The sequence below is a fragment of the Dipodomys merriami genome, unplaced genomic scaffold (assembly GCF_024711535.1).
Source record: "Dipodomys merriami isolate MVZ:Mamm:240054 unplaced genomic scaffold, mDipMer1.0.p SCAF_6, whole genome shotgun sequence".
NCBI lineage: Eukaryota > Metazoa > Chordata > Mammalia > Rodentia > Heteromyidae > Dipodomys > Dipodomys merriami.
This window is the reverse complement of record NW_027206179.1, coordinates 1,117,489-1,142,435: the sequence shown is the minus strand read 5'-3', so window position 1 is coordinate 1,142,435 and position 24,947 is coordinate 1,117,489. Positions and strand designations below refer to the sequence as shown.

Sequence of the window (24,947 nt, the reverse complement as noted above, 5' to 3'; positions counted from 1 at the left end):
CTTGTTTGTTCCTTTATCTGTCTTTGTGGGGGGCAAAGGGAGGGGTCACAGAAATGGAGGGAAAACAGGTAAACAAATGCAGCAGTGGTACTCACTAGACTATGTGAACATGAATGCCTGCCTTCACTTATGTAGACCTCATTCCTCCAGAATCCTCAGAATTTATGAACAATCTCAAAGGGGGGCGGTCTTGACCTGAGCCAGGATGGAGGGACACTTCCCCTGGGAAAAGGATCCATCCTGTGTCTGCAGGGAGTTCCCAGAACGCTAGATTAGTCCCCACCCCTTCCAGTTCCTCCAGTTCAGCGCTGAACAACCTGTTCTGCCACATCACCTAGATACCATCTACTAGGCTTAGTTTCTGCTTTAGCATGAGGTCAGGGGAGGGAGGTCAGGAAGGAGAATATATCTGGAAAGGCAGAATATAAGGGGACCCGGTGCCAGTGGCTCACAGCTAATCCTAGCTATTCAGGAGACTGAGATCTGAGGATCGCCATTTAAAGCCAGTTTGGTCAGAAACGTCCCCACAAGACTCTTTAATGAAGCACTCAACAAACAGAAATGGAGCTGTGGCTCAAAGTGGTAGAGTGCTAACCTTGAGCACAGAGCACTCAAGGACAGTGCCCAGGCCCTGAGTTCAAGCCCCACGACTGACAAAGCAAAAATCAAACCAAAACAACACCCCCCCACCCCCAACTTCTTGGAAATATTTTCAAATGCTGAAAGAAGTAGGAATTCATTGGTTCATCTTGGGTATTGCTATATATTTACAGTATGCCATAAATATGAAAATATGAAATGAAAGCCTGACCTTTAAGTATTTTTTCCTATTCTCCAAATTTACAGGAAATGCAAATACAGTATCCTATTGCTTATAATATTGAGATCAATCCCAATTATGACTATTTGATTCAATGTTATATCACAGTTCTGGATGTTTAAGGCACCAGAATTCAGTCCATGAGGAAGACCTTGTATATCCTGAGTCCAAGCTCCAGTACTGGCGCGCACGCACACACAGTGTTAGTATTTAGCAGAGATGGAGGGCAGCAGTGCCTTCACTGTATCCTTACTTGGTAGTCCTGGTGATCAAAATTGTATCTGGGCTGAGGGGGTGAATAGCTCAACTGTAAAAGGGCATGAGCGACCTCTGAATTATATCCTTAACACTGGAAAAAAAGAATGGGGCAGTATTTTTGCCACGTTAACTGCAGTGAGACACACCTCATTAGTTGAGCTTACCTGGGCCACGTGAAGGGGAAAGGAGGCTGGGACCAACCACGAGGGGTCGGGGATGTGGCTCAAGTGGTAGAGCGCTAGCCTTGAGCTGAAGAGCTGCGGGGCAGCGCCCAGGCCCTGGGTTCAAGCCCAAGGTCTGGCAAAGAAAAGGCAGGGCCGGGAAGCGCCCGGTGCGGGGAGCGGGGCAGGTGCGGTGGGCGGCCGGGGAGTGTGAGAGCCCAACACTTGCATTTTTATTTTTTTGCCCGTGCTGGGCTTGCACTCGGGCCGGGCGCCGTCCCTGAGCCTTATTTCATGGAAGACGCGTTCCACCCCGAGCCCAGCTCCGCCGGGGAACGTTCTGGTGTCCGGGCTGGCTTCGAACCATGCCTCCCCGCCCTCACCGCAGCCAGCTCCCGGGTTCCCCGTCTTCCGCAGCATCTCTTAGTGTAACCTTTCCGAGGCCCTTGCTTATTTCTCGTGCTTCCCCCGGACCGCGAGCCCCGCGGCGGCCCGGGAGCCGGGCTGTGCGCCCGGGAGCCAGCGCCCGGCAGGTTCTGCAGAGGGAAGCGGCCGGGCCGGGCCCCGCCGCGCCCCGCCTCCCCGGCGGTTCCCAGGCCCGCCCTGGGCCAGCTCTGTTCGGTGGTGGCCTCGCGAATGGCCCCGGGAGCCCCTCCGACCCGCAGACCGTCCCCCCGGTGGACGCCAGGACCACCCAGGTCCCCTCCCCCGGCTCTGGACGCCACCGCAGTGGCGACCGCTCTGCGCATGCTCGGCGGAGGGGGGCGGGGGAGAGGGGGCCCTCCCGTTCCCGAGGCTGAGGACGCTCGTGCGCAAGCGCAGGTCCTTCCGGGGCTGGGCCTGAAAGAGGGGCGGGGCGTCAGGCGCGAGGACTACCACTAGGCTCCGCCCATGCCTCCTGCCTCTGGGTTGGTGGCGCGTGCGCACTCGGAGCGGAAGGGCGTGCCGGCGCGCGCACGGGCTGGGGCGGACGGCGGAAGCCAAAGAGGTTGCCCGTGGCGGGGAGGGAGGTGGCGAGTGCGCGCGCAGCGGCGGCGCGGGCGGCGCGAGGGAGGGGGGCGGGCGAGGACGGCGGGCGCGCGCGCCGGGCTTTTTTTCCTCCCCCCCACCCCATCCCCCCCGTGCTCGGCGTCGGCGACGGCTTCTTTGTTTCGTGAGGAGAGGCGAGACGCCCACTCTGCCCCCGGCCCCGCGTGGAGGGGTGTGGGCGGCTCCGGGAAAGCGGCGGAGCCGGCAGCAGCTCGGGGTAAGGAACGCGGGCCGCGGGGCGGACGCGGCGGGGGGGAGAGCGCGGGGCGAGGCTGGCGGGGACGGTTTGAATGGAGCCGGCCGCCGCGGGGGAGGGGCGGGGGCCGCCCGCGCCGGGAGCCGGGGGCCCGGGGTACGGCGGCGCCCGAGGGTCAGGAAGCCGGGCGGCCGCCGTGCGCGCGGCCCCGGCGCCGGCCCCCAGTGCCAGGAGGCCGCGGGGCCGGCGGGGCGCGGGGCCCGGGCCGCGTGGAGGCCGCGCGCGCGCCCGCCGGGGTCGTGGACAAAGCTCGCCCCCACTTGGGCCTGCTGTGCCCCGGCTTCTCCTCCCTCCCCGCCCCCCGGTCTCCATCTCGGTGGCCGCGATTTCCAACAATGGCCGGGCGTCGCGGCCGCTCCGCCTTCGCGCGGTTCGGGTCCGAGCTGGCGCGGTCGCTTTTCTGGCGAGGCTACCAGGCCGGCCTCGGGTAGCGAGAGCCTCGCCTGTGTCCCGCGTGTGGCCTGCGTTCGGACTCTGTAATCAAGTCCCTCGGGTCAGCCAGGCCTCGAATCGAATACAAAGAGAAAATGTGCAGTATTGCAGATCTTTGAGGAAAGGGAAGTAAACTCCCCCCCCCCCATTCCGTTTGCAGAGAGTGACTTTAAAAATGTTTGCTCAAAAAGGGGGAGGGGGTCGGCCGCGAGGAGGGGAGGACGGGGGCGGGGGAGCCGTGGACTCAAAGCATTGTGTGTGTACGTGTGTGTATGTGTGTGTGTGATCCCCCCCCCCTTCCCAATTGGTTTTCTAGATTAAAGCTTTTTACTCAAAAACTAGTCTCAGGCAAATTTTCGTGCTGGTTAAGAAGACGGGAATCTTTGATCTCCTCCCCCCTCCCCCATAAGTCCCTAGGAGAAAGTAGGAATGGAATTAGGTAGGGCCACCTCTCAGGAATATGAAGCCAGTTTTCACTCTGAATTGACAGTGTGGTTTTACGTTTTGATCGTTGACGATGGCTGTCAGCTGTGTGACCTGAGGCTAGTTGCTTAATGTCTCTGAGTGTCTTGGCAGAAGAGAATCTTCGCTTCACAGTTAGGAGTTGGGGAAGGTTGGTAATGTGAGTACAGTCCCATCCTGCCTGGGCCAGGTGGCTTACACCTGTAATCTTAGCTATACTCAGGAGGCTGAGATCTGAGGATGACTTGGGAAACCAGAAACCAATCCCAGGCAGGAAAGTCAGTGAGATCCTGATCTCCAAGTAAGCACCAAAAAGCCAGAAGTAGAGGTGTAGCTCAAGCAGTGGAGCACCAGCCTTGAGTGGAAAAGATGAAGGTCAGTGAGCAGGCTCTGAGTTAAAGGCCCAGTACCAGCACACACAAAAAGGGGTGTGTGTGTCAATCTTTTTGGGTTCGTCAGGAGCTTGTCCAGTTTGGTAGGGGGACAGGCTGTAAATAGGGGAATAGTTTTCTTTTTTCTTTTTGGTAGAAGGTCTACTCTGGGCCTTATACATGCTAAGTAAGAGCTCAGCCTCTGAGCAGGTGGACCACCCTGTGAGAACAACACATAGTGTGTAAGGGTTCTTACACACTGTGTGTGTAAGCCGGAGATCAAGAAGGCTGCCTGGAGGAGGAGGCCTTCATTCAAACTCAGGGAGGATGTCCTAGAGCCTTGTACTTTTTTCTTTCTTTTTCTTTTTTTCTTTTTGGTCCATCGCCGGCTTGAACTATGGGCCTGGGCACTGTCCCTCAGCTCTTCAGCTCAAGGCTAGCCCTCTACCCAGTTGAGACACAGCACCACTTGAGGTTTTCTGCTGGTTTATTGGAGATAGGAGTCTGATGGACTTTCCTCCCTGGGCTGGCTTTGAACTGTGATCCTCATATCTTAACCTCCTGGGTAGCTAGGATTACAGGTGTGAGCCACTGGCGTCTGGCGAGCCTTGTACTTTCTTTGCTAGGCAAACTCTTATCACTGAACTCCATCTACAGCCCTAAGCTTGTATTTTTTCTATTTTTTACTTTTACTTTTTTTTTTTTTTTTTTTTTTTGCCAGTCCTGGGGCTTGAACTCAGGTCCTGGGCACTGTCCCTGAGCTTCTTTTGCTCAAGGCTAGCACTCTACTACTTGAGCCACAGTGCCACTCACTTCTGGCTTTTTCTTTGTATGTGGTACTGAGGATTCGAACCCAGGGCTTCATGCGTGCTAGGCAAACACTGTACCACTGAGCCACATTCCCAGCCTCTAGGCTTGTATTTTAGTGTTCCTGGACCCACGTTGGAGCAGTCATTGGTCCCCTTTGGCGCACTTACTCCTTTGCATTTGCCAAGTAGCTGTCACTCTCTGGGCCATCAGAACAGGGACCGTGGCTGGGCCTAGCATATCCTGGGTCCTAATAAGCTGCTATTGGTGGAATGAATGAGGATTGTTGTTGGGAGGGTAAAGTGAGCAGTTGTGTAAAGAACTTCGCACAGGGACTGCAAGTAACAAGCGTCCTCTTTGACCGTTGTAAGCCATTGTTTCCAAGGCACAGTTGCCCCTCTTCTCTTCATGAAGTGTGAGGTGTAATGGTTTGTGTATCGGGTGAAATGAGGAGTGCTAGTTCTGGAATCACATCCCTCTAATTCATTCTCTTAGAGGCTACCTTAACCTTACGAAAACCATGCACTGGTTGATTCCCCTGTGAAACAGGTATGAGCAGGTGTCTGTCTTTATGGTGGTTGCCCGGGGTTAAGACAAGATGTGTCCTGGCACCAGTGGCTCATGCCTGTAATCCTAGCTACTCAAGAAGCTGAGATCTGAGAATGTTGGTTCAAAGTTAGTCTGAGCAGAAAAGTCTGTGGGACTCTTGTCTCTAATTACGCAGCAAAAATCTGCTCTGGAAACATGGCCCAAGTGGTAGAGCAACAGACATGAGTGAAGAAGCCAAGGGAAATTTTGAGGTACAGAGCTCCAGCTCTGGTATATAGGGGGCTTGTGTGTGTGTACATGAAAAGGGAGGTTAGCATGGGCATATCTTTTTTTGGGGGGGGGGGTCCGGTCGTGAGCCTGAACTCTGGGCCTGGGCGCTGTCCCTCAGCTCTTCAGCTCAAGGCTAGCTCTCTACCACTTGAGCAGCAGCGCCACTTCCGGCTTTTTTCTTTTTGCTTATGTGGTGCTGAGGAATCGAACCTCATGCATGCAAGGCAAGCGCTCTACCACTGAGCCACCTTCCCAGCCCCTACTCAGCCTCTTTTGTTTTATTTATTTTGTTTTGGTAATACTTGGATTTGAACTCAGGCCCTCTAGATTTCCGAGTCTCCTTGCTCAACTGTTGTCTGTCATTAGGAGTACAGCGCCTTGATGCCTTTTTGCTGGTTATTTTGGAGACAGTCCCACAGACTTCCAAGGCTGGTATCTGAACCATGGTTCTTCAGATCTCAGCCTCTTCAGGTGTAAGTCTGCTCTGCGTGTGTGCATTTGCACATGTATATGTGTGCATGCGTTTCTGTACCTGTACTGCACCTTGAACTCAGGACCTTGAAATTGCACTTGGCTTTTTGCTCAATACTGCTGCTCTACCATTTGAGCCACAGCTCCGCTTTTCGGCATTTTTGGTGGTTCACTGGAAATAAGCATCTCACAGACTTTTCCTGTTCAGGTAGCTTGGAACAGCAGTCTTCAGTCAGATTCCCTAATAGGATTATAGGTGTGAGGCATCAGCACCCAGCTTCTGATTTTTCTGGTTTTTTGGGGTGTGGGTGGGAGGGGGGATTCGTTCTAGAGCTTGAACTTGGAGCCTAGGCAGTGTTCCTGAGCTCTTTGCTCAAGGCTACCGCCACTGAACCACAGCTCTACTTCTGGTTTGGGGGTGTTAATTAGAGATAATAATAAAACAGACTTTCTTATCCAGGCTGGCTTTGAACCGCAATCCTTAGATCTCAACCTGCTTTGTTGCTAGGATTATAGGCATGAGCCACTGGCACTGGCCTGACCTGAAAAAAAAAACAACCCAAAAATCAATGCATACCTAATTAGGAGAACCGTGTTCTTCACTTGCCACCTGAAGTCACTTGGAGTCAGGCGGTTTAGGTGAATTGATCTGGCAGGGCTTTGAGCAGGGGAGTTGACATCGGAGCTGTGGCAGGGGCTGTCATGTGAATGCAGGTGCTTATTCACAGGTTATTTGCATGCCTATGCCACCCTTTGTGGGCCCCCCACAACTTGTATTTAGGCCTTTTATCCTTTGTTCAGAAGCCGGAGGGAGTGGGCCTTTGGGGATGAATGTCTGGTACTAACCCTTCATTGTGCAAGTGAAGAAACAAAGGTCCAAGGGTATTTCCTTGTCCAGAGGCTCTCAAGTCAGCTGCCCGGCCTTGACTCTGGCCTTGCCGCTTTCTGTCCTGTTGCCCCAGAGAGCTAGGGATCCCCGTGCCTGGCACGTAGTAAGTCCTCCGCTGTGCTGGCTGCTTTCCATCTAGTTATTGGGGCTGCCAGTGGCACATTAGGAGCTCTTCACCTAACTGAAAATGCGTGGTGTGAATGGTCTTCCCTGGCATGCGCCCAGCCCTCTTTTTCCTGCCTGGGCCAGCCCAGGACCTGGCCTCCGTGGAGGGTCCAAGGACCAGGGCTTGTTCTGCTTTGATCGCTTCTAGCCTCCTGCTTGCAAGAGGGGACAGTAGGCATGCCCACTTTGTAGGGTTGCAAAGATGAACAACAAAATGACCCTGCCTGCAAGTTGTACTACACAGCGGTCCGAAGCTGAGGGTGCGGCTCAGTGCTGCTGGTACCCCCAAGCTTCTATCGCCAGTGCTGCAAAAGAGAAAGCAGCTGTCACCCATTCGGATTCCCACAGCGCCGTGGTGGACTGCGATGGGTGGCACATTTTGCCCTGTTTTGTAAGGTGCTGGCCAGGGAAGTACACCTGCATTTTATCCTAAACAATCCATGTACTGTTTTTTTATCTTCCAGGGGTTTGAACTCAGGGCTTCACACTCGCTAGGCCAGCACGCTACTGCTTGAACCATGCTCCCCAGCCAAAAAAATTAAACTTTTTTTTTTTTTTTTTTTGTCAGTTGTTGGGCTTGAACACTGGGTCTGGACGCTGTTCCTGAGCCCCTCAGCTAAAGGCGAATGCTCTACCACTTGAGCCACAGCGCCACTTCTGGACTTCTGATAGTTTACTGGAGATGAGAATCTTACAGCTTCTCCTGACCAAGCTGGCTTTGAACTGCGATCCTCAGACCTCAGCCTCCTGAGTAGCTAGGATTATAGGTGTGAGCCACTGGTGCCTGGCAAATTAAACTTTTTAATTTTACCAAAAGCACTGGACAAGAAGGGGTGTGTTTGTATAGTCTATTTATTTATTTATTTTATTTTTTTTGGGGGGGGGTCTGGTAGTGGGGCCTGAATTCTGGGCCTGGGCGCTGTCCCTTAGCTATTCAGCTCAAGGCTAGTGCTCTACCACTTGAGCCACAGCACCATTTCCGGCTTTTTTTTCTTTTTGCTTATGTGGTGCTGAGAAATCGAACCCAGGGCTTCTGGCATGCAAGGCAAGTGCTCTACCACTGAGCCACCTTTCCAGCCCCTAGTTGTCAGCTTAGATGCTATCCCTGAGCTTTTTTATTCAAGGGTAGCACTCTACCACTTGAGCCATAGCTCCACTTCTGGCTTTTTGGTGATTAGTTGGAGATAAGAGTCTCACAGATTTTCATTTCCAGTCTTGCTTTCAACTGTGAGCCTCAGGTCTCAGCTTCCTGAGTAGGTAGTAATACAGGCATGAGCCACCAGCTTCTGGCTTTGTGTGTATGCCTGTGTGTGTTTGTGCATGCACGCATGCACTGAATTCAGGTTCTTATACTCTTGCTTGGCTTTTTTCACTTGAGGCTTATGCTATACCATTTGATCTATAGCTCCACTTTGGCATTTTTTGGTGGTTAATTGGAGTTAAAGTCTCTCATGGACTGGCTGGGAAGGTGGCTCAGTGGTAGAGTGCCTGCCTTGCATGCATGAGGCCCTGGGTTCGATTCCTTAGTACCATATAAGCAGAAAAAGCTGGAAGTGGTGCTATGGCTCAAATGGTAGGGTGCTAGCTGCAGAACTGAGGGAGACAGCACCAGGCCCATAGTTCATGCCCCACAACTTACAAAAACAAAAACAAAAACAAAAAAATCCCAGAAAACAAAGTCTCATGGCCTTTTTGTGTAGGTTGGATTTGACCCATGATCCTCAGATCTCAGCCTCCTGAGTAGCTAGGCTTACAGGTGTGAGCCACCAGTTCCTGGCTCAGAAGCTGAATTTTTTTTTTTCCCTTAAATCACAAGAACTGGAGATGTAGCTCACATGTAAGCACACGTATGTGCTTAATATACATGAGACTCTGGGTTCCAACATTAGCTCAATAAAAAAGGAAAAAAAGAAAGTTGGGTGCTGGCGGCTCATCCCTGTAATCCTAGCTGCTCAGGAGGCTGAGATCAGAGGATCATGGTTCAAAGCCAGCCTGGGCAGGAAAGTCCATGAGACTGTGATCTCCAGTAAACCACCAGAAAACTGGAAGTGGCGCTGTGGCTCAGTGGTAGAGCACTAGCCATGAGGAAAGAAGCTCAGGGACAGTGCTCAGGCAAAAAAAGAAAGAAAGAAAGAAAGAAAGGAAAAACAGAATCAATGAAAGGAAAGTAACAGTATTGGGCTGGGGGACTGTGGGGAATGAGTGGAGGCTGAGATCAGTGGACTGCACTGGCTGCCCTCTCCCAATGTCATCCAAGTATCAGGCTCGTTAATTTTGTGGCCAGTGATTTTTGTGGCTTTTCTGTTAACTGCAGGCTGTGGTTAGGAACTTCTCAGGATCCGGATTGTTTTCGTGGTATAGGGATTTGAACTCGGAGCCTTGTACTTGCTGGGCTCTACTACTTGTGCCATGCCTCCAGCCTTGTTTTTTGCAGGTTATTTATTTATCTTTGTCAGTTGTGGGGCTTGAACTCTGGGCTTGGGCGCTGTCCCTCAGCTCTTTTTTTTTTTTTTTTTTTTTTGGTGGGTCGTGGGGCTTGAACTCTGGGCCTGGACGCTGTCCCTCAGCTCTTCAGCTCAAGGCGAGTGCTCTACCACTTGAACTACAGCGCCACTTCCGGTTTTCTGGTGGTTTACTGGAGATGGGAGTCTCACGGTCTCTCCTGTCCAGGCTGGCTTTGAACCGCGATCCTCAGATCTCAGCCTCCTGAGTAGCTAGGATTACAGGCGTGAGCCACCTGCGCCCTGCTGTCCCTCAGCTCTTCAGCTCAAGGTGAGCACTCTACCACTTGAGCCACAGCGCTACTTCCGGTTTTCTAGTGGTGTATTGGAGATAAGAGTCACGGACTTTTCTTCTTCAGGCTGGCTTTGAACCGTGATCCTCAGATCTCAGCCACCTGAGTAGCTAGGATTACAGGCGTGAGCCACTGGTGCCCAGCTTTTTGCAGGTTATTTTGAGATAGGGTCTTCTGGACTTTCCTGCCTGGGCTATCCTTGAACCTTCATTCTTCCACTCCCTCTTGGCCTCTTGAGTAGCTAGGATCACAGGTATAAGCCACCGGTGCCTGGATGTTTGGGCCTTACTCTGCTTCAGGAGGGAGGTCAGTCTGGCTTTGTTGGGAGATCGAATTTCACAGGACAGTGTGGAGGGGGCATGCATTGTTGTCCCTCCATTTCCTATGTAGAAGCACCCAGGGGAAAGTCAGGGCTGGGTGGTGCAGGCCGCCTGGCGTACCTGCCCTTGGGAGATGGAGGCCAGGAGGATTTGCTTTGGAGGCCAGCCTTGGCTCCATAGTGAGACTCTTGTCTCAAAAGATATGAAAGGAAGAAAGAGGGAAGGGGAGGAAAGATAGAGATGGGGAAAGGGAGAGGAGGTAGGGAGCAAGGAAGGGATTTTGATAAGTGCTGGACCCTTCAGACTGCCGTTTGAGGGCTGACTGACTTCTAGAACTTTCCCTTGGCCAGGGCTGGGTCTTGAGTTTTGCACGTGTCCCTTTTGGAACAGTGTGGGTTTGCCCCATGTGTTCAGCAGCCTCAGAAAGGAGGATGGGCTTGATTGAATAATGTCAGTTGCGAGTTGTTTTGCCAGCTGGTCATGCCCTACTGGCACAGGAAGCAGGTGCTGCAGGACAGATTCTGCCTTACCTGTGACATGGGAGCCTGGGGGGAGGGGCCGGCGTCTTCCACCCTGACGCTCTGTGCGTGTGTGATCGTGTGTGCCGTGCTGGGGCTTGAACTCAGGGCCTGGGTGCTGTCCCTAAGCTCTTTCCCTCAAGACTGCTCTCGACCACTTGAGCCACAGTTCTACTTCCATCTTTTTAGTGGTTACTTGGGAAATGAGTCTCAGCGGCTGCGTTCTCCAGCTGCCATCCTCAGATCTCAGCTGAGTAGCTGGGATGACAGGCCTGCGCCCCAGCCTCTGGCTGTGACTGCCTCTTTCCATTTCTTTCTTTCTTTTCTTCTTCTTTCTTTTGGTCGGTCATGGGGCCTGAACTCTGGGCCTGGGCCGTGTCCCTGAGCTCTTCAGCTCAAGGCTGGCGCTCTACCACTTGAGCCACAGCGCCACTTCTGGCATTTTCTGTGTCTGTGGTACTGAGGAATTGAAGCCGGAGCTTCATGCCTGCTAGGCAAGCACTCTGCCACTAGGTCACCTTCCCAGCCTCCTTTTTCAGTTTCTAATGCTGGACACTTTGTTACTTTTGACTCCTGTCTTTCTGTCACCCTTACCTCCATTCCCTCTCCTTCTCCAGAGCCAGACTCGAAGCCTCACGACAGGCTACACAGCAAGCCAGTACTGGGCTGTGTGTCCCTCCCTCCTCTGCCCACAAGCCTGCTGGGGTGGCTTCCCATGGCACCTGGCTGCCCTCAGGGCACACCCCCGTGCCCTGGTCCTCTAGGCTGGCAGTCCGCTTGCACTGTGGTACTGTACAGTTTTGTTTGTTTTTCCTTCAGTGTTGGCGATGCACCTAGGCTAGTGCTCCTCTCTGAGCTGCAGCCCCAGCCACGCGGCGAGCTCATAGAGCGCATGAGCGTATGCCAGTGAAGTGGCATAGGCTGCAGCCGGCCCCTACATAGCCCAGGCAGGGGGAATGGAAGAGCCAGACAGGCCCTGTGCCACTTCCCCGAGCCTAGCTCCACACATCCCTTCTGTCTGGTTGATCCTGACTTGGGTCCTTTGTGAACACCTGTAGTAGCGGGAGATCGTTTCCTCCTTCCTGTGAGCCAGTCCCAGTTAACTGAAATGAGGAAGCCTTGATATAGCTGGGTGGTTACCACTGTTTGACCGCTAAGCCTGATGCTAACTGGACTGGCACTCTACCACTTGAGCCATGTCCTCAGCCAGCCTTTTTGCTGCTTGTTGTGAAGGTGGAATTTCCAAGACTTTTCTCCCCTGGGCTGGCTTTGAACTGTGATTCTCTGGTCTCAGCCTCTTGGATGGCTAGGATCAGAAGGCCTCAGTCACAAGTACCCAGCTTTTTTTTTTTGTCCGTGGGGGGCTTGAACTCTGGGCCTGGGCGCTGTCCCTCAGCTCTTTAGCTGAAGGCTAACACTCTACCACTTGAGCCAAGCACCACTTCTGGCTTTTTTTTGTCTACTTATGTAGTGCTAAGAAATCAAACCCAGGGCCTCAAGCATGCAAGGTACATGCTCTGCCACTGAGCCACCTTCCCAGCCCACAAGTACCCAGCTTTATTCATTGTGGTTTCCTCCCCTCCCTCCCTCCCTCCCTCCCTCCCTCCCTCCCTCCCTTATTCCTTCCTTCTCTCTCCTTCCTTTCTTTTCTTTTCTTTTCTTTCTTTCTTTCTTTCCTTCTTTCCTTCTTTCTTTCTTTCTTTCTTTCTTTCTTTCTTTCTTTCTTTCTCTCTCTCTCTCTCCTTCCTTCCTTTCTTTCTTTCTTTTTCTTTCTTCCTTTTCTTTCTTTTCTTTCTTTTGCTTGCTGGTGCCAAGAGCTTGTGTGAAAGTATACTACCCCAGAGCTTTACACACACACACACACACACACACACATACTACCCCAGAGCTTTACACACACACACACACACACACACACACACATGTACTAGTTCTGGGGCTTGAACTCAAGGCCTGGCTGCCACTTCCGCCAAAACTCTACTCCTGGCTTTTTTTGTTAGTCGTGGGGCTTGAACTCTGGGCCTGGGTGTTGTCCCTCAGCTCTTCAACTCAAGGCAAGCACTCTACCATTTGAGCCATAGGGCCACTTCTAGTTTTCTGGTGGTTTATTGGAGATAGGAGTCTCAAGGACTTTCTTGCCCAGGATGGCTTTGAACCCTGATCCTCAGATCTCAGCCTCCTGAGTAGCTAGGATTACAGGTGTGAGCCACCGGCGCCCGGCCACTTCTGGCTTTTTAATGCTTAAAATTAAAAAAAATTATAGAGGTATTATACAGAGAGGTGTTACAGTTACATAAGTCAGGTAAAGAATATACATGTCTTGTGTTGGGCTCTGGTGGCTCACACTTGTAATCCTAGCTAGTCAGGAGGCTGAGATCTGAGGATTGTAGTTTGAAGCCAGCCTGGGAGGAGTCCGTGAGACACTTATCTCCAGTGAACCACCAAAAAACCTGGAAGTGGTGTTGTGGCTCAAACTGGTAGAGAAGGCACAGGCTTTGAGCAAAAGAGCTCAGGAAGGGCTGGGATGTAGCTCAGTGGCAAAGCGCTTGCCTAGCAAGTGCAACGTCCTGGGTTCGATCCCCAGTACCAAAAAAGAAAAGACCAAAAAAAAAAAAAAAAAAAAGAGCTCAGGAACATCATGCCCATGCCCTAAGTTCAAGCCCCTCGACCAACAAAAACAAACAGAAAACCAAAAATATCCTCCTTTGTTCTGTGTCTAGAGTCCTGTAGCATTTGTCATGTTTGTTTCAGTGTATATTAGATCTAGCTCTGTATATGAGAGGAAGCGTTTGCCATTTATCTTTCTGGGCTTGGCTTATCTCACTTAATGTGATTTGTTGTAGGTCCATTCATTTTCCTGCAAAGGACATAATATTATTCTTTCTAATGATTGTATAAAATCCCATTGTGTATACACATCCCACATTTTTTGCATCCACTCATCTATTGTAGGGCATTTGGGCTGTTTCTAGAACTTGGCTATTGTGGATAGTGCAGCAGTGAACATGGATGTGCAGGTGTTTTTATTTTTATGGTATCCTGGCTTGTGATGTTCAGGGTAGATGCCCAGGAGTAGTGTGGCTGGGTCGTGGGGAAGGTCTGTGTTTAATTGTCTGAGGAGCCTCCAGACTGCTGTGCAGAGTGGTTGTACGAGTTCACATTCCCACCAACAGTGCAGCACAGTTCCTTTTCCTCACATCACTGCCAACATTTGTTGCTGTTCAGATTCACGATGTTGGCCATTCTAACAGGGGTGAGAGGGAATTGTGGAGTTACTTTGATTTGCATTTCCCTTATGGCCAGGGATAATGAGCATTTCCTCATATGTTTCTTTGTCATTCTCACCTTTCTTCTGAGAAGTCTCTCCTTAGTTCCTGTGATCATTTAGAGATTGGCTTTTTAGTGTTTAATTAGAGATAAGTCTTACTGAGGGCCGGGAGTGTGGCTTAGTGGTAGAGTGTTTGCCTTGTATGCATGTAGTAGATAGAGTGCTAGCCTTGAGCAAAAAGCAGCTTTGGGACAGTGCCCAGGCCCCAAAAGTCCAAGCCCCAGGACTGGCCAAAAATAGGGTTTCACTTATTTTCTTGCCCAGGCTTGTTTCAAATGCTGATCCTTTGGTCTCAGCCTTCTGAGTAAGTAGGTTGAATTACAGGCCTGAGCAACAGGTACCTGGCTCTGTTTTGTCTTTGTTGGTGGGGGTGGGGGTGAGAGGGCTTCAACTCTGGGCCTAGATGCTGTCCCTGAGTCTCTTTGTGCTCAAGGCTAGTGCTTTACCACTTGAGCCACAGCGCCACTTCTGGCTTTTGAACATAAGAGTCTCACTGGGTCTTTCCTGCCCGGGCTGGCTTAGAACCTTGATCTTCAGATCTCAGCCTCCTGAGTACCTAGGATTACAGGCGTGAGCCACCAGCACCAGGCTGTTGTGTCTTTTTGAGACAGGGTTTTGCCATGTAGAGGAGTGTGATTTCAAACTCATCCTCTTCCTCCTCAGTCTCCTAAGTGCTAGGAATACGGGTGTGTGCCACCCTGCCTGGTTCTGGGCATTTTTTTTCTCTGGGTATTTGTTTCATGGGAGTCTTTTCAGTTTAGTACATATTTTTTTAATTTTTAATTTTAATTCCTGTCAGTTGTGGGACTTGTACTCAGCCTGGGCGCTGTCCCTGAGCCTCTGTGCTCCAGGCTAGTTCTCTGCTACTTGAGCCACAGCGCCACTTATAGTTTTTGAGTGGTTAATTGGAGATGAGAGTCTCACAGGGACTTTTCTGCCCAGGCTGTCAACGAACAGTGATCTGCAGACCTCAGCCTCCTGAGTAGCTAGAATGATAGGTGGATAGGTGTGAGCCATTGGTGCCCAACTTCTTCAAAATTCTTTTTTAAATGCTAGTATAAAAGAAACAAAAGGCTCTTGTGCAAAATAAACACAACCAAGACCAGCAAACAGCTAAGAGGTGGTAAGTGTGAGTTTCCGCTCCCCAGCCTGCAGAGAGCGTGGTAGGACGTGTCTCCTTTGGGCTGGCTCCGGGGTGGGAGTTCATGTGCACAGTGTTTTGGGGAGCAGGTGGCTGGGCCCGTGCACACCTTTCTTCGTTGTCGATCATCCTTTGTGTCCTGGTGCTTGGTGTGACCACCTCCAGTGTCAGTGGTGTCAGCACAGGCTGGGGCTGTGCGTCCCGGTCGCCAGGCCCTGGACTTGCTTCTCACAGAAACTGACGAGGTATGACAGTCACTTCAGACCCTCTAGCCCTGGGAAACTGAGCATTTGTCAGATTGGCCTAGCTTTCAGCCTTTACAATCTGGCCCGAGTCCTTTCACTTCCTGTCACATGCCTCTGGCTGTCTGCCTGGTTCCCAGGCTTGTGTTCCCTTCTGGAAGTCCCAGACACACCCCCAGGGCCATGCTCATCTGCCTCGGCTCCCAGACAGAAGCACGTGCAGTGTCCCAGCCCTGCCGCCCGCCCGCCCGAGCGCCGCCTCGGCTGGGCTCCGGGGTGAGTGCTGGCCGGGTCTTTGGCTTGGTGATGGACGGCCCTGTCTTGTCATTCGCCCAGGCAGCCCATAGAAGCTTCGTGCAGCTTCACACACCGCAGGGGAAAGCCTGGGAGGGCCAAGGAATTTGCTGAACGTGCCGTGTTTTCGTGAGAAGCGCAGGGCGGCGTGGCGATGGGGGAGAAGGTGTGGGCAGAGGGCCTTCCTCACCCTCATGTCCCTCATACTTGCGTAGTTCCTGGCCAGGCTGCTTCTGCCTGCTGCGGAGGCCGCCTCCTGAAGCCCATTGTCACCGGGCACCGTAGTTCCGGCTGCTCTCGGTTACTCTGGCCGAAGGCACAGGTGAGGGAAAGTATGAAGATGAGGCTTGACTTACAGCGCGCATGCGCGGGAAATTGAGAGGCGTGTGAGGGCCTGGCTACAGCGTAGGGCAAGGCTTTCCTGCTGCCTTGTCTCACGGGGGGGGAGGGGAGAGAGGGCTGCTTGGGGTCCAATCTTGGGCAGTGAGCAGGCAGAACAAGCCTCTGCTACAGCCTATCAATAGCCTCAGCCCCAGTCATTTTGGGGGTTATCTGTCTGTCTGTCTGTCTGTCTGTCTACCTCATTCTGGCCTTGGAGTCTTCGTATGTTCCAGGGTGGTCTCACCTTCTCCACCTGGGACTATAGGTGTGTGCTGCCATACAGTTCAGCTCCATTTAGTAATAATCCACTCTCGTGACAGCTCAAAACCTCCTTTCACAATAAAGCCATGAATCCATTCACAAAGGCTCTGTCCTCATGACCCAGTCACCTCTTACCAGGGAAGCTGGGGAGCCCAGAAGGTGTGCTGCCTGCTGACCCAGATGGATCTTGGACTCAAGATCCTCCTGTTGGGGAGGATGGGATGGGAAGGGGAAACAAAGGAGGAGGCTACAATGCTTGATAAGAAAATGTGCTCATTATCTTGCCCATGTAATTGTAACCCCTCTGTACAGTATTTTCACAATAAAAAAAAAATTAAAAAAAAAGATCCTCCTGTTTCAACCTCCTTGGTTAGTAGGACTGCGGGGTGTACCTGGAGTTGAGGATTGCTGTGTTCAGGATGGGCTTGGGGTTGGCCCTGCTCCGCTCTGCTGAGATTCTGATTTTCTCTTCTGCTCAGTCATGAAACTGGAGCCAGAAGTTTGAATTTTGATCGGTTACCCAGGAACACTTCTTCTAAATCAAAACAGCTATCCAGGTGCTAGTGGCTCATGCTTGAAATCCTAACCACTCAGGAAGCAGAGATATGAGGCTGAAGGTTCAAAGCCAGCCCAGGCAGACAAATCCAAGAGATTTTTGTTTTTGTTTTTTTAAAGTCAATTATGGGGCTTGAACTCTGGGTCTGGGCGCTGTCCCTCAGCTCAAGGGTAGTGCTCTACCCCTTGAGCCACAATGCCATTTTGGGTTTTCTGGTCGTATATTGGAGATAAGAGTCTCACAGAAGGGGCTGGGAAGGTGGCTCAGTGGTAGAGTGCTTGCCTTGCATGCATGAGGCCCTGGGTTTGACTCCGCAGCACCACATAAGCAGAAAAAAAAAAAGCTGGAAGTGGCACTGTGGCTCAAGTGGTAGAGTGCTAGCCTTGAGCTGAAGAGCTGAGGGACAGGGCCCAGGCCCAGAGTTCAGGCCCCACGAACGGACCCCCCCCAAAAAAAAAAAGTCTCACAGACTTTCCTGCCTGTGCTGGCTTTGAACCATGATTCTAAGATCTTAGCCTCCTTAGTAGCTAGGTGGCGTGAGCCACCAGTGCATGGATCAGAGGTTTTTTTTGGTCAGTTGTGGGGTTTGAACTCTGGGCATGAAAGTTGTCCCTCAGCTCTTGAGCTCAAGGCGAGTGCTCTTCCACTTGAGCCACAACGCCACTTCCAGTTTTCTGGTGGTTTATTGGAGATAAGAGTTTTATGGATTTTCCTGCCTGGGCTGGCTTTGAACTGCGATCCTCAGATCTTAGCCTCTTGAGTAGCTAGGTTGACAGGTATGAGCCACTAGTGGCTGGCTCCAAGAGATTCTTCTTCTTCTTCTTCTTCTTTTTTTTTTTTTTTTGGGTCCGGTCGTGGGGCCTGAACTCTGGGCCTGGGCGCTGTCCCTCAGCTCTTCAGCTCAAGGCTAGCACACTACCACTTGAGCCACAGTACCACTTCCGGCTTTTTTCTTTTTGCTTATGTGGTACTGAGGAATCGAACCCAGGGCCTCATGCATGCAAGGTAAGCGCTCTACCTCTGAGCCACCTTCCCAGCCCATCTAAGAGATTCTTACATCTAATTAACCAGCAAAAAGGTAGATGTGGAGTGTGTGTCCAATGGCTGAGCGCCAGCTGTGAGTGAAAAGCCAAATGGGGCTGGGAAGGTGGCTCAGTGGTAGAGCGCTTGCCTTGCATGCATGAGGCCCTGGGTTCGATTCCTCAGTACCACATAAGCAAAAAGAAAAAAGCCGGAAGTGGTGCTGTGGCTCAAGTGGTAGAGCGCTAGCCTTGAGCTGAAGAGCTGAGGGACAGCACCCAGGCCCAGAGTTCAGGCCCACGACTGGACCCAAAAAAAAAAAAAAAAGCCAAATGAAACAAAAGAGTTTTTAAATTAGATTTTAATTATTTTTAAGTAGTTGTACAACCATTCAACAAGTCAGTTTATAAGTACAATGCATTTTGATTGATGTCACCCCCTTTTAGCTAATATTGTTTTTAATCAAGGGAATGAAAAATGTTTCTAAGCCTTTTTTGTTGTTGTTGGTTGTGGGGCTTGAACTCTGGGCCTGGGCGCTGTCCCTCAGCTCTTCAGCTCAAGGCGAGCACTCTACCACTTGAGCCACAGCGCCACTTTCGGTTTTCTGGTGATTTATTGGAGATCAGAGTCTCATGGATTTTCCTGGCTGGGCTGGCTTTGAACCTCGATCCTCAGATCTCAGCCTCCTGAGTGGCTAGGATGACAGGTGGAAGCCACAGGCGCCCCGGCTTTTTTTTTTTTTTTTTTAAACATAGTGCTGGGAATGAAACTCGGGGCCTGGCGCGTGGAAGGGGTATTGCTCTGCACGGAGACACAACTCCATCCCTGTTGCTCCTCGCACAGAATTTGTCCCTAGAGCCACAAATACCTGAGGAATTTGGGGGATGAAGAAGTCTATTTCAGGGCTGGGAAGGTGGCTCAGTGGTAGAGAGCTTGCCTCACATGCATGAAGCTGTGGGTTCGATTCCTCAGTACCTCATACACAGAAAAAGCTGCAAGTGGTGCTGTGGCTCCAGTGGTAGAGAGCTAGCCTTGAGCAAAAGAAGCTCAGGGACAGCGCCCAGGCCCTGAGTTCAAGCCCCAGGACTGGCAAAAAAGAAAACAGAAGTCGATTCCAGAAGACAGTGGAAACAAACCAGATTTGGGATGAGCTTACGAGAGAGGGCAGCAGAGCATTGAAGACGCACATGCCAGGCCTGGTCTGTCCCGGTCTGTGAACCCCAGGGCTTTTGCCTCGGCTGCGCTGCAGGCTTTGCCTCTGCTGAGCGCGATGCTCTGATTTCAAAATGCCTGGTAATCTCTTGCCTTCTCCCAGAGACATGAGGAGAAGGGAGGGGGGGCCGGGGCCCCTTTCACTGTCCTCCAGACAATGGAAGTAGGGCTCCATGGTCCTCCCCACTCGCAGCGCCGGCCCGGCTGACTCCCACTCTTTCAGCAGGGCCCACGGTCTCCAGCTCCTGGGAAGATGTCCGCTCCAGACCCACCCTTGGGTGGGACGCCCAGGCCGGGCCCTTCCCCAGGCCCCGGCCCCTCGCCCGGGGCCATGTTGGGCCCCAGCCCAGGCCCCTCGCCAGGCTCCGCACACGGCATGGTGGGGCCCAGCCCTGGCCCACCCTCAGCAGGACACCCGCTCCCCAGCCAGGGTCCCGGCGGGTACCCTCAGGACGCCATGCACCCGATGCACAAGGTAGGAGTCTGCACCAGCACCGGCCTCCTCCCCGCCCCTCAGGTGCCCCTGGGGTCAGGCAGCCCAGTATGGCTTGGCTCCCCGCAGGGGTGGGGGTGGGGTGGGGCCCTACTAGCTTCCCCCTCCCTGCAGGACTGTCCACACGCTGCATCCCACCCAATGCCCCTCGCGGCCCTCCAGGGGTGGTGGTGGTTGCATGCTGGGTCTCACCCCTCCCCACGCACACATACATACGCATGTACACACACGCGCGCACGCACGCCTGACCTCGCACCCTAGCCATACCATGCTTCCCAGGCCCCTGGCATCTTGAGGCATTTCCCCGCCTCCCGTTCCCACGTGTTTCTGCAGCTCAGGTGTAATACATCTTAACCCTTCCCTTCCCTTCCCCTATACCACTTGAGCCCCTCACTTCCTGGCTTCGGTACTCCTCTGCTAGCAGGGCCCAGCCTCTCCTCCTCCTGTCTGCGCCACACACACACACACACACACACACACACACACACTGCTAGCAGGGCCCAGCCTCTCCTCCTCCTGTCTGCGCCACACACACACACACACACACACACACACACACACACACACACACACACACACACACACACACACACACACACACACACACACACACACACACACACACACACACACACACACACACACACACACACACACACACACACACCTCCTGTCTGAGGTCCCCCGTGTCCAGTACCCTGCTAGGGTGCCATCCATGCCCCTAGGGTGTCCTGCCAGCACCGGGCTGGGCAAGCCTCCGGTCACTCGGGGCAGTGCCCGGGCCCAGCGCTTCCTTCCATGTTTCGGTGCACATGGAGCTGCAGCCGCTTTGTCCCCTGTGTGCCCCCCGGAGGCCCAGGAGCAGGTGCTCGATCAGCAGGCCTGGTCCGCAGGAGGGTCTCAGGCAGGGTTGCCGTGGCCAGTCATGGCAGCCATCTTTCTGGCCTCCAGGGCCGGGGCACAGGGCCAGCCGTCGAGGCTTTGCCTCCATCCTGAGACTCGTGTCCATCTCATCACAGAAAGGGGCTCCGAGTTCCCGCCCAGCCCGCTGCAAGCCCACCTTCCTGCAGGGTCCTGGGTGGCCATCCTTGGCTGGGCATCGCTGCCTTGACACCCAAGCCGATGGCATGACCAAGCTTGGAGGCCCAGCTCTTGGCATGTGGGGGTCTAGTATCTGCCAAGGCAGTGGGGGGTGGACGCTGGGTGATTGACCTCCTCTGCTTCCCTGCTGACCCCGCCTCGTCACTGTCCCTCTCGCAGCCCATGGAGTCCATGCACGAGAAGGGCATAGCGGACGACCCACGCTACAACCAGATGAAAGGAATGGGCATGCGCTCCGGGGGCCACGCAGGGATGGGGCCCCCGCCCAGCCCCATGGACCAGCACTCCCAAGGTGCCGTTGTGGTTCTGAGACCACGTTCCCCACTGGGGCTTCTCGGCAGGTGGACCGGAGAGGGCGGCGCGGTTGAGTGAGGGAGCCCCGCCAGGGCTGTCCGGCGGGGCTTTAGTGGGTGGCTTGGGGAGGAAGCCTGTGACCGGGCAGAGTTGGTAATCAGTACGGGGCGTAGCTGGCTACCTGTCCCGATGTTGGTGAGGGCTGCAGGGGGCGCGGCAGGTGACACGCAGGGTCTCCTCGTACCAGGGACAGCAAGCTGTGGGGGCTCCATGGGAATGGGACTGAGGGAAGGGCCGACCACCCGAGATGGGCTGCACCCACCGTCTTGCGAGCCGTCGGATGCTCTCGTTTGAATCAGGAGAAGGGGTTTCGGGTACCATCTTGGAGGAGGTGGCATGGCTGTGGCAGAATGCATCTACGTGCCTCTGAGTGTCTACCCGGTTCTCCCCTGCAGGTTACCCCTCCCCGCTGGGGGGCTCTGAGCACGCCTCCAGTCCCGTTCCAGCCAGTGGCCCATCCTCGGGTCCCCAGATGTCATCCGGGCCAGGAGGGGCCCCGCTAGATGGGGCTGACCCCCAGGCTTTGGGGCAGCAGAACCGGGGCCCAACCCCATTTAACCAGAACCAGCTGCACCAGCTCCGAGCTCAGATCATGGCCTACAAAATGCTGGCCAGGGGCCAGCCCCTTCCCGACCACCTGCAGATGGCTGTGCAGGGCAAGCGGCCGATGCCCGGGATGCAGCAGCAGATGCCAACACTACCTCCTCCTTCAGTGTCCGCCACGGGCCCTGGTCCTGGCCCCGGCCCCGGCCCTGGCCCCGGCCCTGGCCCAGCACCTCCAAATTACAGCAGGCCTCACGGTAAGACCTGCCACACTGCTTCCTTCTCAGTGTGGTCGGCACGAGTGAGGAGGGGTGCCGGGGGGGGGGGGGGGTGCCGAACGGTCTGCCTTGAGCCCACTACTCTTGTGCTGCTCACGTAGGCAGGGTGACTGTCCTGACAAAGGCTCCATCTGCATCTCCCTTGAAACCTGCAGCTGGGGACCATTGTGGGGGAAGGAGACGGGGTGGAGCTGACCTGGAAGTGGGCGTGGCCTAGGGCTGCAGGATCCAATATTTAGTGTCCATTGTTCCCTCTGCCTGCAGGTATGGGAGGGCCTAACATGCCCCCTCCAGGACCCTCAGGTGTGCCCCCTGGGATGCCTGGCCAGCCCCCCGGAGGACCGCCCAAGCCCTGGCCTGAAGGTAAGCTCCCCTTTGTCTTGCTTGGGTGCTCCTCGGTTGCGGTTGAATCAGTGGACAAAGTGGATGGGTTCCACTCAGGTGTGTTTGTGCTGCTGAAGAGTAATCACTAGCATCAGCTCTCGTGGAACTGGAGCACAGTCGTTTCCTTGCCCGCAGGGACATTTCCAGGCTCCAGTGGGTGCCTGTCATGGTGGATGGGAGCAAACCCTGTGTGCACTGTAATGGGCTTTTTCCTTCAGTATTGAGCTTTGAATTGAAGGTATTGTGCTGGCACGGCAGCCGCTCTAACACACCCAGCCTGTTATGCCATTTTTTTTTTGCCAGTCTGGGGCTTGAACTCAGGGCCTGCGTACACTATTCCTGAGCTTCTTTTGCTCAAGGCTACCACAGGACCACTTCTGGCTTTTTTCTGTGTCTGTGGTACTGAGGACTTGAACCAGGTCTTCCTGCATGCTAGACAGGCACTCTCACTAAGCCGCCTTCCCAGCCCAGGGTTATTATTATTGTTGGTCGTGGGCCTGAACTCTGGGCCTGGGCGCTGTCCCTCAGCTCTTCCGCTCAAGGCGAGCACTCTACCACTTGAGCCACAGCACCACTTCCAGCTTTTTCTGCTTATGTGGTGCTGAGCAATGGAACTCAGGGCCTCATGCATTCAAGGCAAGCACTCTACCGAGCCACTTTCCCAGCCCAGAGTTATGGCTTCTGTTACTGCATCTCTGATAGTTATTAAAGTTCTAACAACTACCAGCAATAAAAAGGAACACATGTAATATGGCGACAATAAGTGCAATTGTGCCATCCGCTCTGGCCTGGCGGGAGGGGAGCTGAGCTGCGCTGCGCAGCGCACGCTGGGTGAGGAGGTGAAGGGGGCTCAGTGCCCCAGATGCCGCAGCACAGCCCCTCAGAGCAGCACGCTCGACAACTGAGGAATGGCTTGGTTCTGGAAATTCAAATGGATTATGTCTGGACAGCTGCTGGCCTCTGGTGACTGGAATGGCAGGAGGTGAATCTGCGGCTGAGGTGCTACTGTAGAGGACGGGATGGGGGGCGGGGGGATGCTGGCCTCCCGGGCTGCCCGACGTAGCTCGCATTGCCCGCAGGGCTGGGGGGCCAGTGTGGAGGCTGAGGTCTCGAGGCATGAATTCCAAGGCCACAAGGAGTGCGCCTACCCGCAGCAGTGGCCCTAGTTGCACACAGGTGTGTGAGTGTGTCCTCATTCGCTAGCCTGCGCATTTGCAGCCCAGAATGGCCCAGTCGCTCAGCCCAGTGCCTCTCCCCCTCGTCTCTTCCCAGGACCCATGGCAAATGCTGCTGCCCCCACAAGCACCCCTCAAAAGCTGATCCCCCCGCAGCCGACGGGCCGCCCTTCGCCGGCACCCCCTGCCGTGCCTCCCGCCGCCTCCCCGGTGATGCCACCACAGACACAGTCCCCCGGGCAGCCAGCCCAGCCTGCACCCCTGGTTCCACTGCACCAGAAGCAGAGCCGGATCACCCCTATCCAGAAGCCCCGGGGCCTCGACCCCGTGGAGATCCTGCAGGAGCGCGAGTACAGGTGAGCGCCCGGGTCGGCCCCCCGGGGGTGCTTGCTGCCCTGCCCTTCCTGGGGGGCAGCCATCCCGCTTGCTGTGGTCCCCGTGCCCGTCCGCAGGAGCCCTCGGGGGCTGGCTGCCTCCACGCGTGGCCTCCTGGAGGCACAGGCCCGTCAGGGTGCCCGCAGGTGGCCCCTGGCAGAGATGGCCCTGTCACACCTCCTGTCTTTCTGCTCTGGGCACCCAGGCTTCAGGCTCGCATCGCACACCGAATTCAGGAACTTGAAAACCTCCCTGGGTCCCTGGCCGGGGATCTGCGAACCAAAGCGACCATTGAGCTCAAGGCCCTCAGGCTGCTCAACTTCCAGAGGCAGGTGGGTTGGGCGCTGCCCTGGCTCTGGGGCCCTAGTTCAGGCAGCCCTACCTGCCCGGCCCCGGGGCCCTTCCCTGAGCAGCGCTCTTCCTGTGGCCTGCCCCTGCCCCCAGCCTGAAGCAGGAAGCCTGCGGGGGAGGGGGGCGCAAAGGGAGGGAGCTCTGCCCGGTGAGATGCCCCCTGCATCCCGCGAGGACGGGGGTTGTAAAGACCCAGGATGGGAGTGGTGGCTGGCACTCCCTCGTGCGTGCTGGGCGTGCAGAGCCGTCGTGTGCAACACCAGCATCCCCTCCCCCGCAGCTGCGCCAGGAGGTGGTGGTGTGCATGCGGAGGGACACGGCGCTGGAGACGGCGCTCAACGCCAAGGCCTACAAGCGCAGCAAGCGCCAGTCCCTGCGTGAGGCCCGCATCACCGAGAAGCTGGAGAAGCAGCAGAAGATCGAGCAGGAGCGCAAGCGCCGCCAGAAACACCAGGTGCCACCCGGGTGTTCTGGCTCCTGACTACCACGGGCCCTGTTTGGGCCTGGGCACCCAGGAACAAAGGGCAAAGCTGAGTAGTAGGGGCAAGGCAGGAGAGGATCACACCTCCTGTCACCGTGGAAGGTCATGGGGGAGCAAGTGAAGTAGGAACAGGGCGTGGAGTTGTTGTCCTGGACACCAAGGTGGCAGCCTGTGGGAGGGAAAACGTGGGCTGAGAGCATTCTATGGAGCGGAAGGTGCAAAGGCCCTGGGGCTGCAGTGTGGCTGTACTTTCCCTGAGAAGCAGAGGCGTGCTGCAGCTTTCACAGTGAGTGACAGTGGAGGAGGTGACAGAGCAGATTGTGGGCTGTGAGGGGGATTTGGGCTTCTCTCTCAGTGAGCAAGGAGCCACGGAGGGCTCCGACCTAACAAGGTCAGTCGGGAAAC

At 54.5% G+C, this 24,947-nt stretch overlaps 1 protein-coding gene across 6 annotated transcripts in view; it reads left to right on the top strand.

Annotated features, from left to right (window-relative positions):
- The first annotated feature begins 2,355 nt into the window (after positions 1-2,355).
- The window catches only part of Smarca4 (SWI/SNF related BAF chromatin remodeling complex subunit ATPase 4), a 73,265-nt gene continuing 50,673 nt past the window's right edge, over positions 2,356-24,947 (top strand). For 5 of the 6 annotated variants that reach the window (XM_070002237.1, XM_070002240.1, XM_070002239.1 and 2 more), the window contains exons 1-8: positions 2,356-2,485; positions 19,234-19,482; positions 20,761-20,893; positions 21,351-21,755; positions 22,041-22,139; positions 23,433-23,691; positions 23,916-24,042; positions 24,342-24,515. In XM_070002237.1, coding sequence (XP_069858338.1) covers positions 19,261-19,482; positions 20,761-20,893; positions 21,351-21,755; positions 22,041-22,139; positions 23,433-23,691; positions 23,916-24,042; positions 24,342-24,515 — 1,419 coding nt within the window. In that variant the 5' untranslated portion in view covers positions 2,356-2,485; positions 19,234-19,260. Of the gene's footprint in view, positions 2,486-19,230; positions 19,483-20,760; positions 20,894-21,350; positions 21,756-22,040; positions 22,140-23,432; positions 23,692-23,915; positions 24,043-24,341; positions 24,516-24,947 lie in introns of all 6 variants that reach the window. The other variant, XM_070002236.1, reaches the window with a different exon arrangement.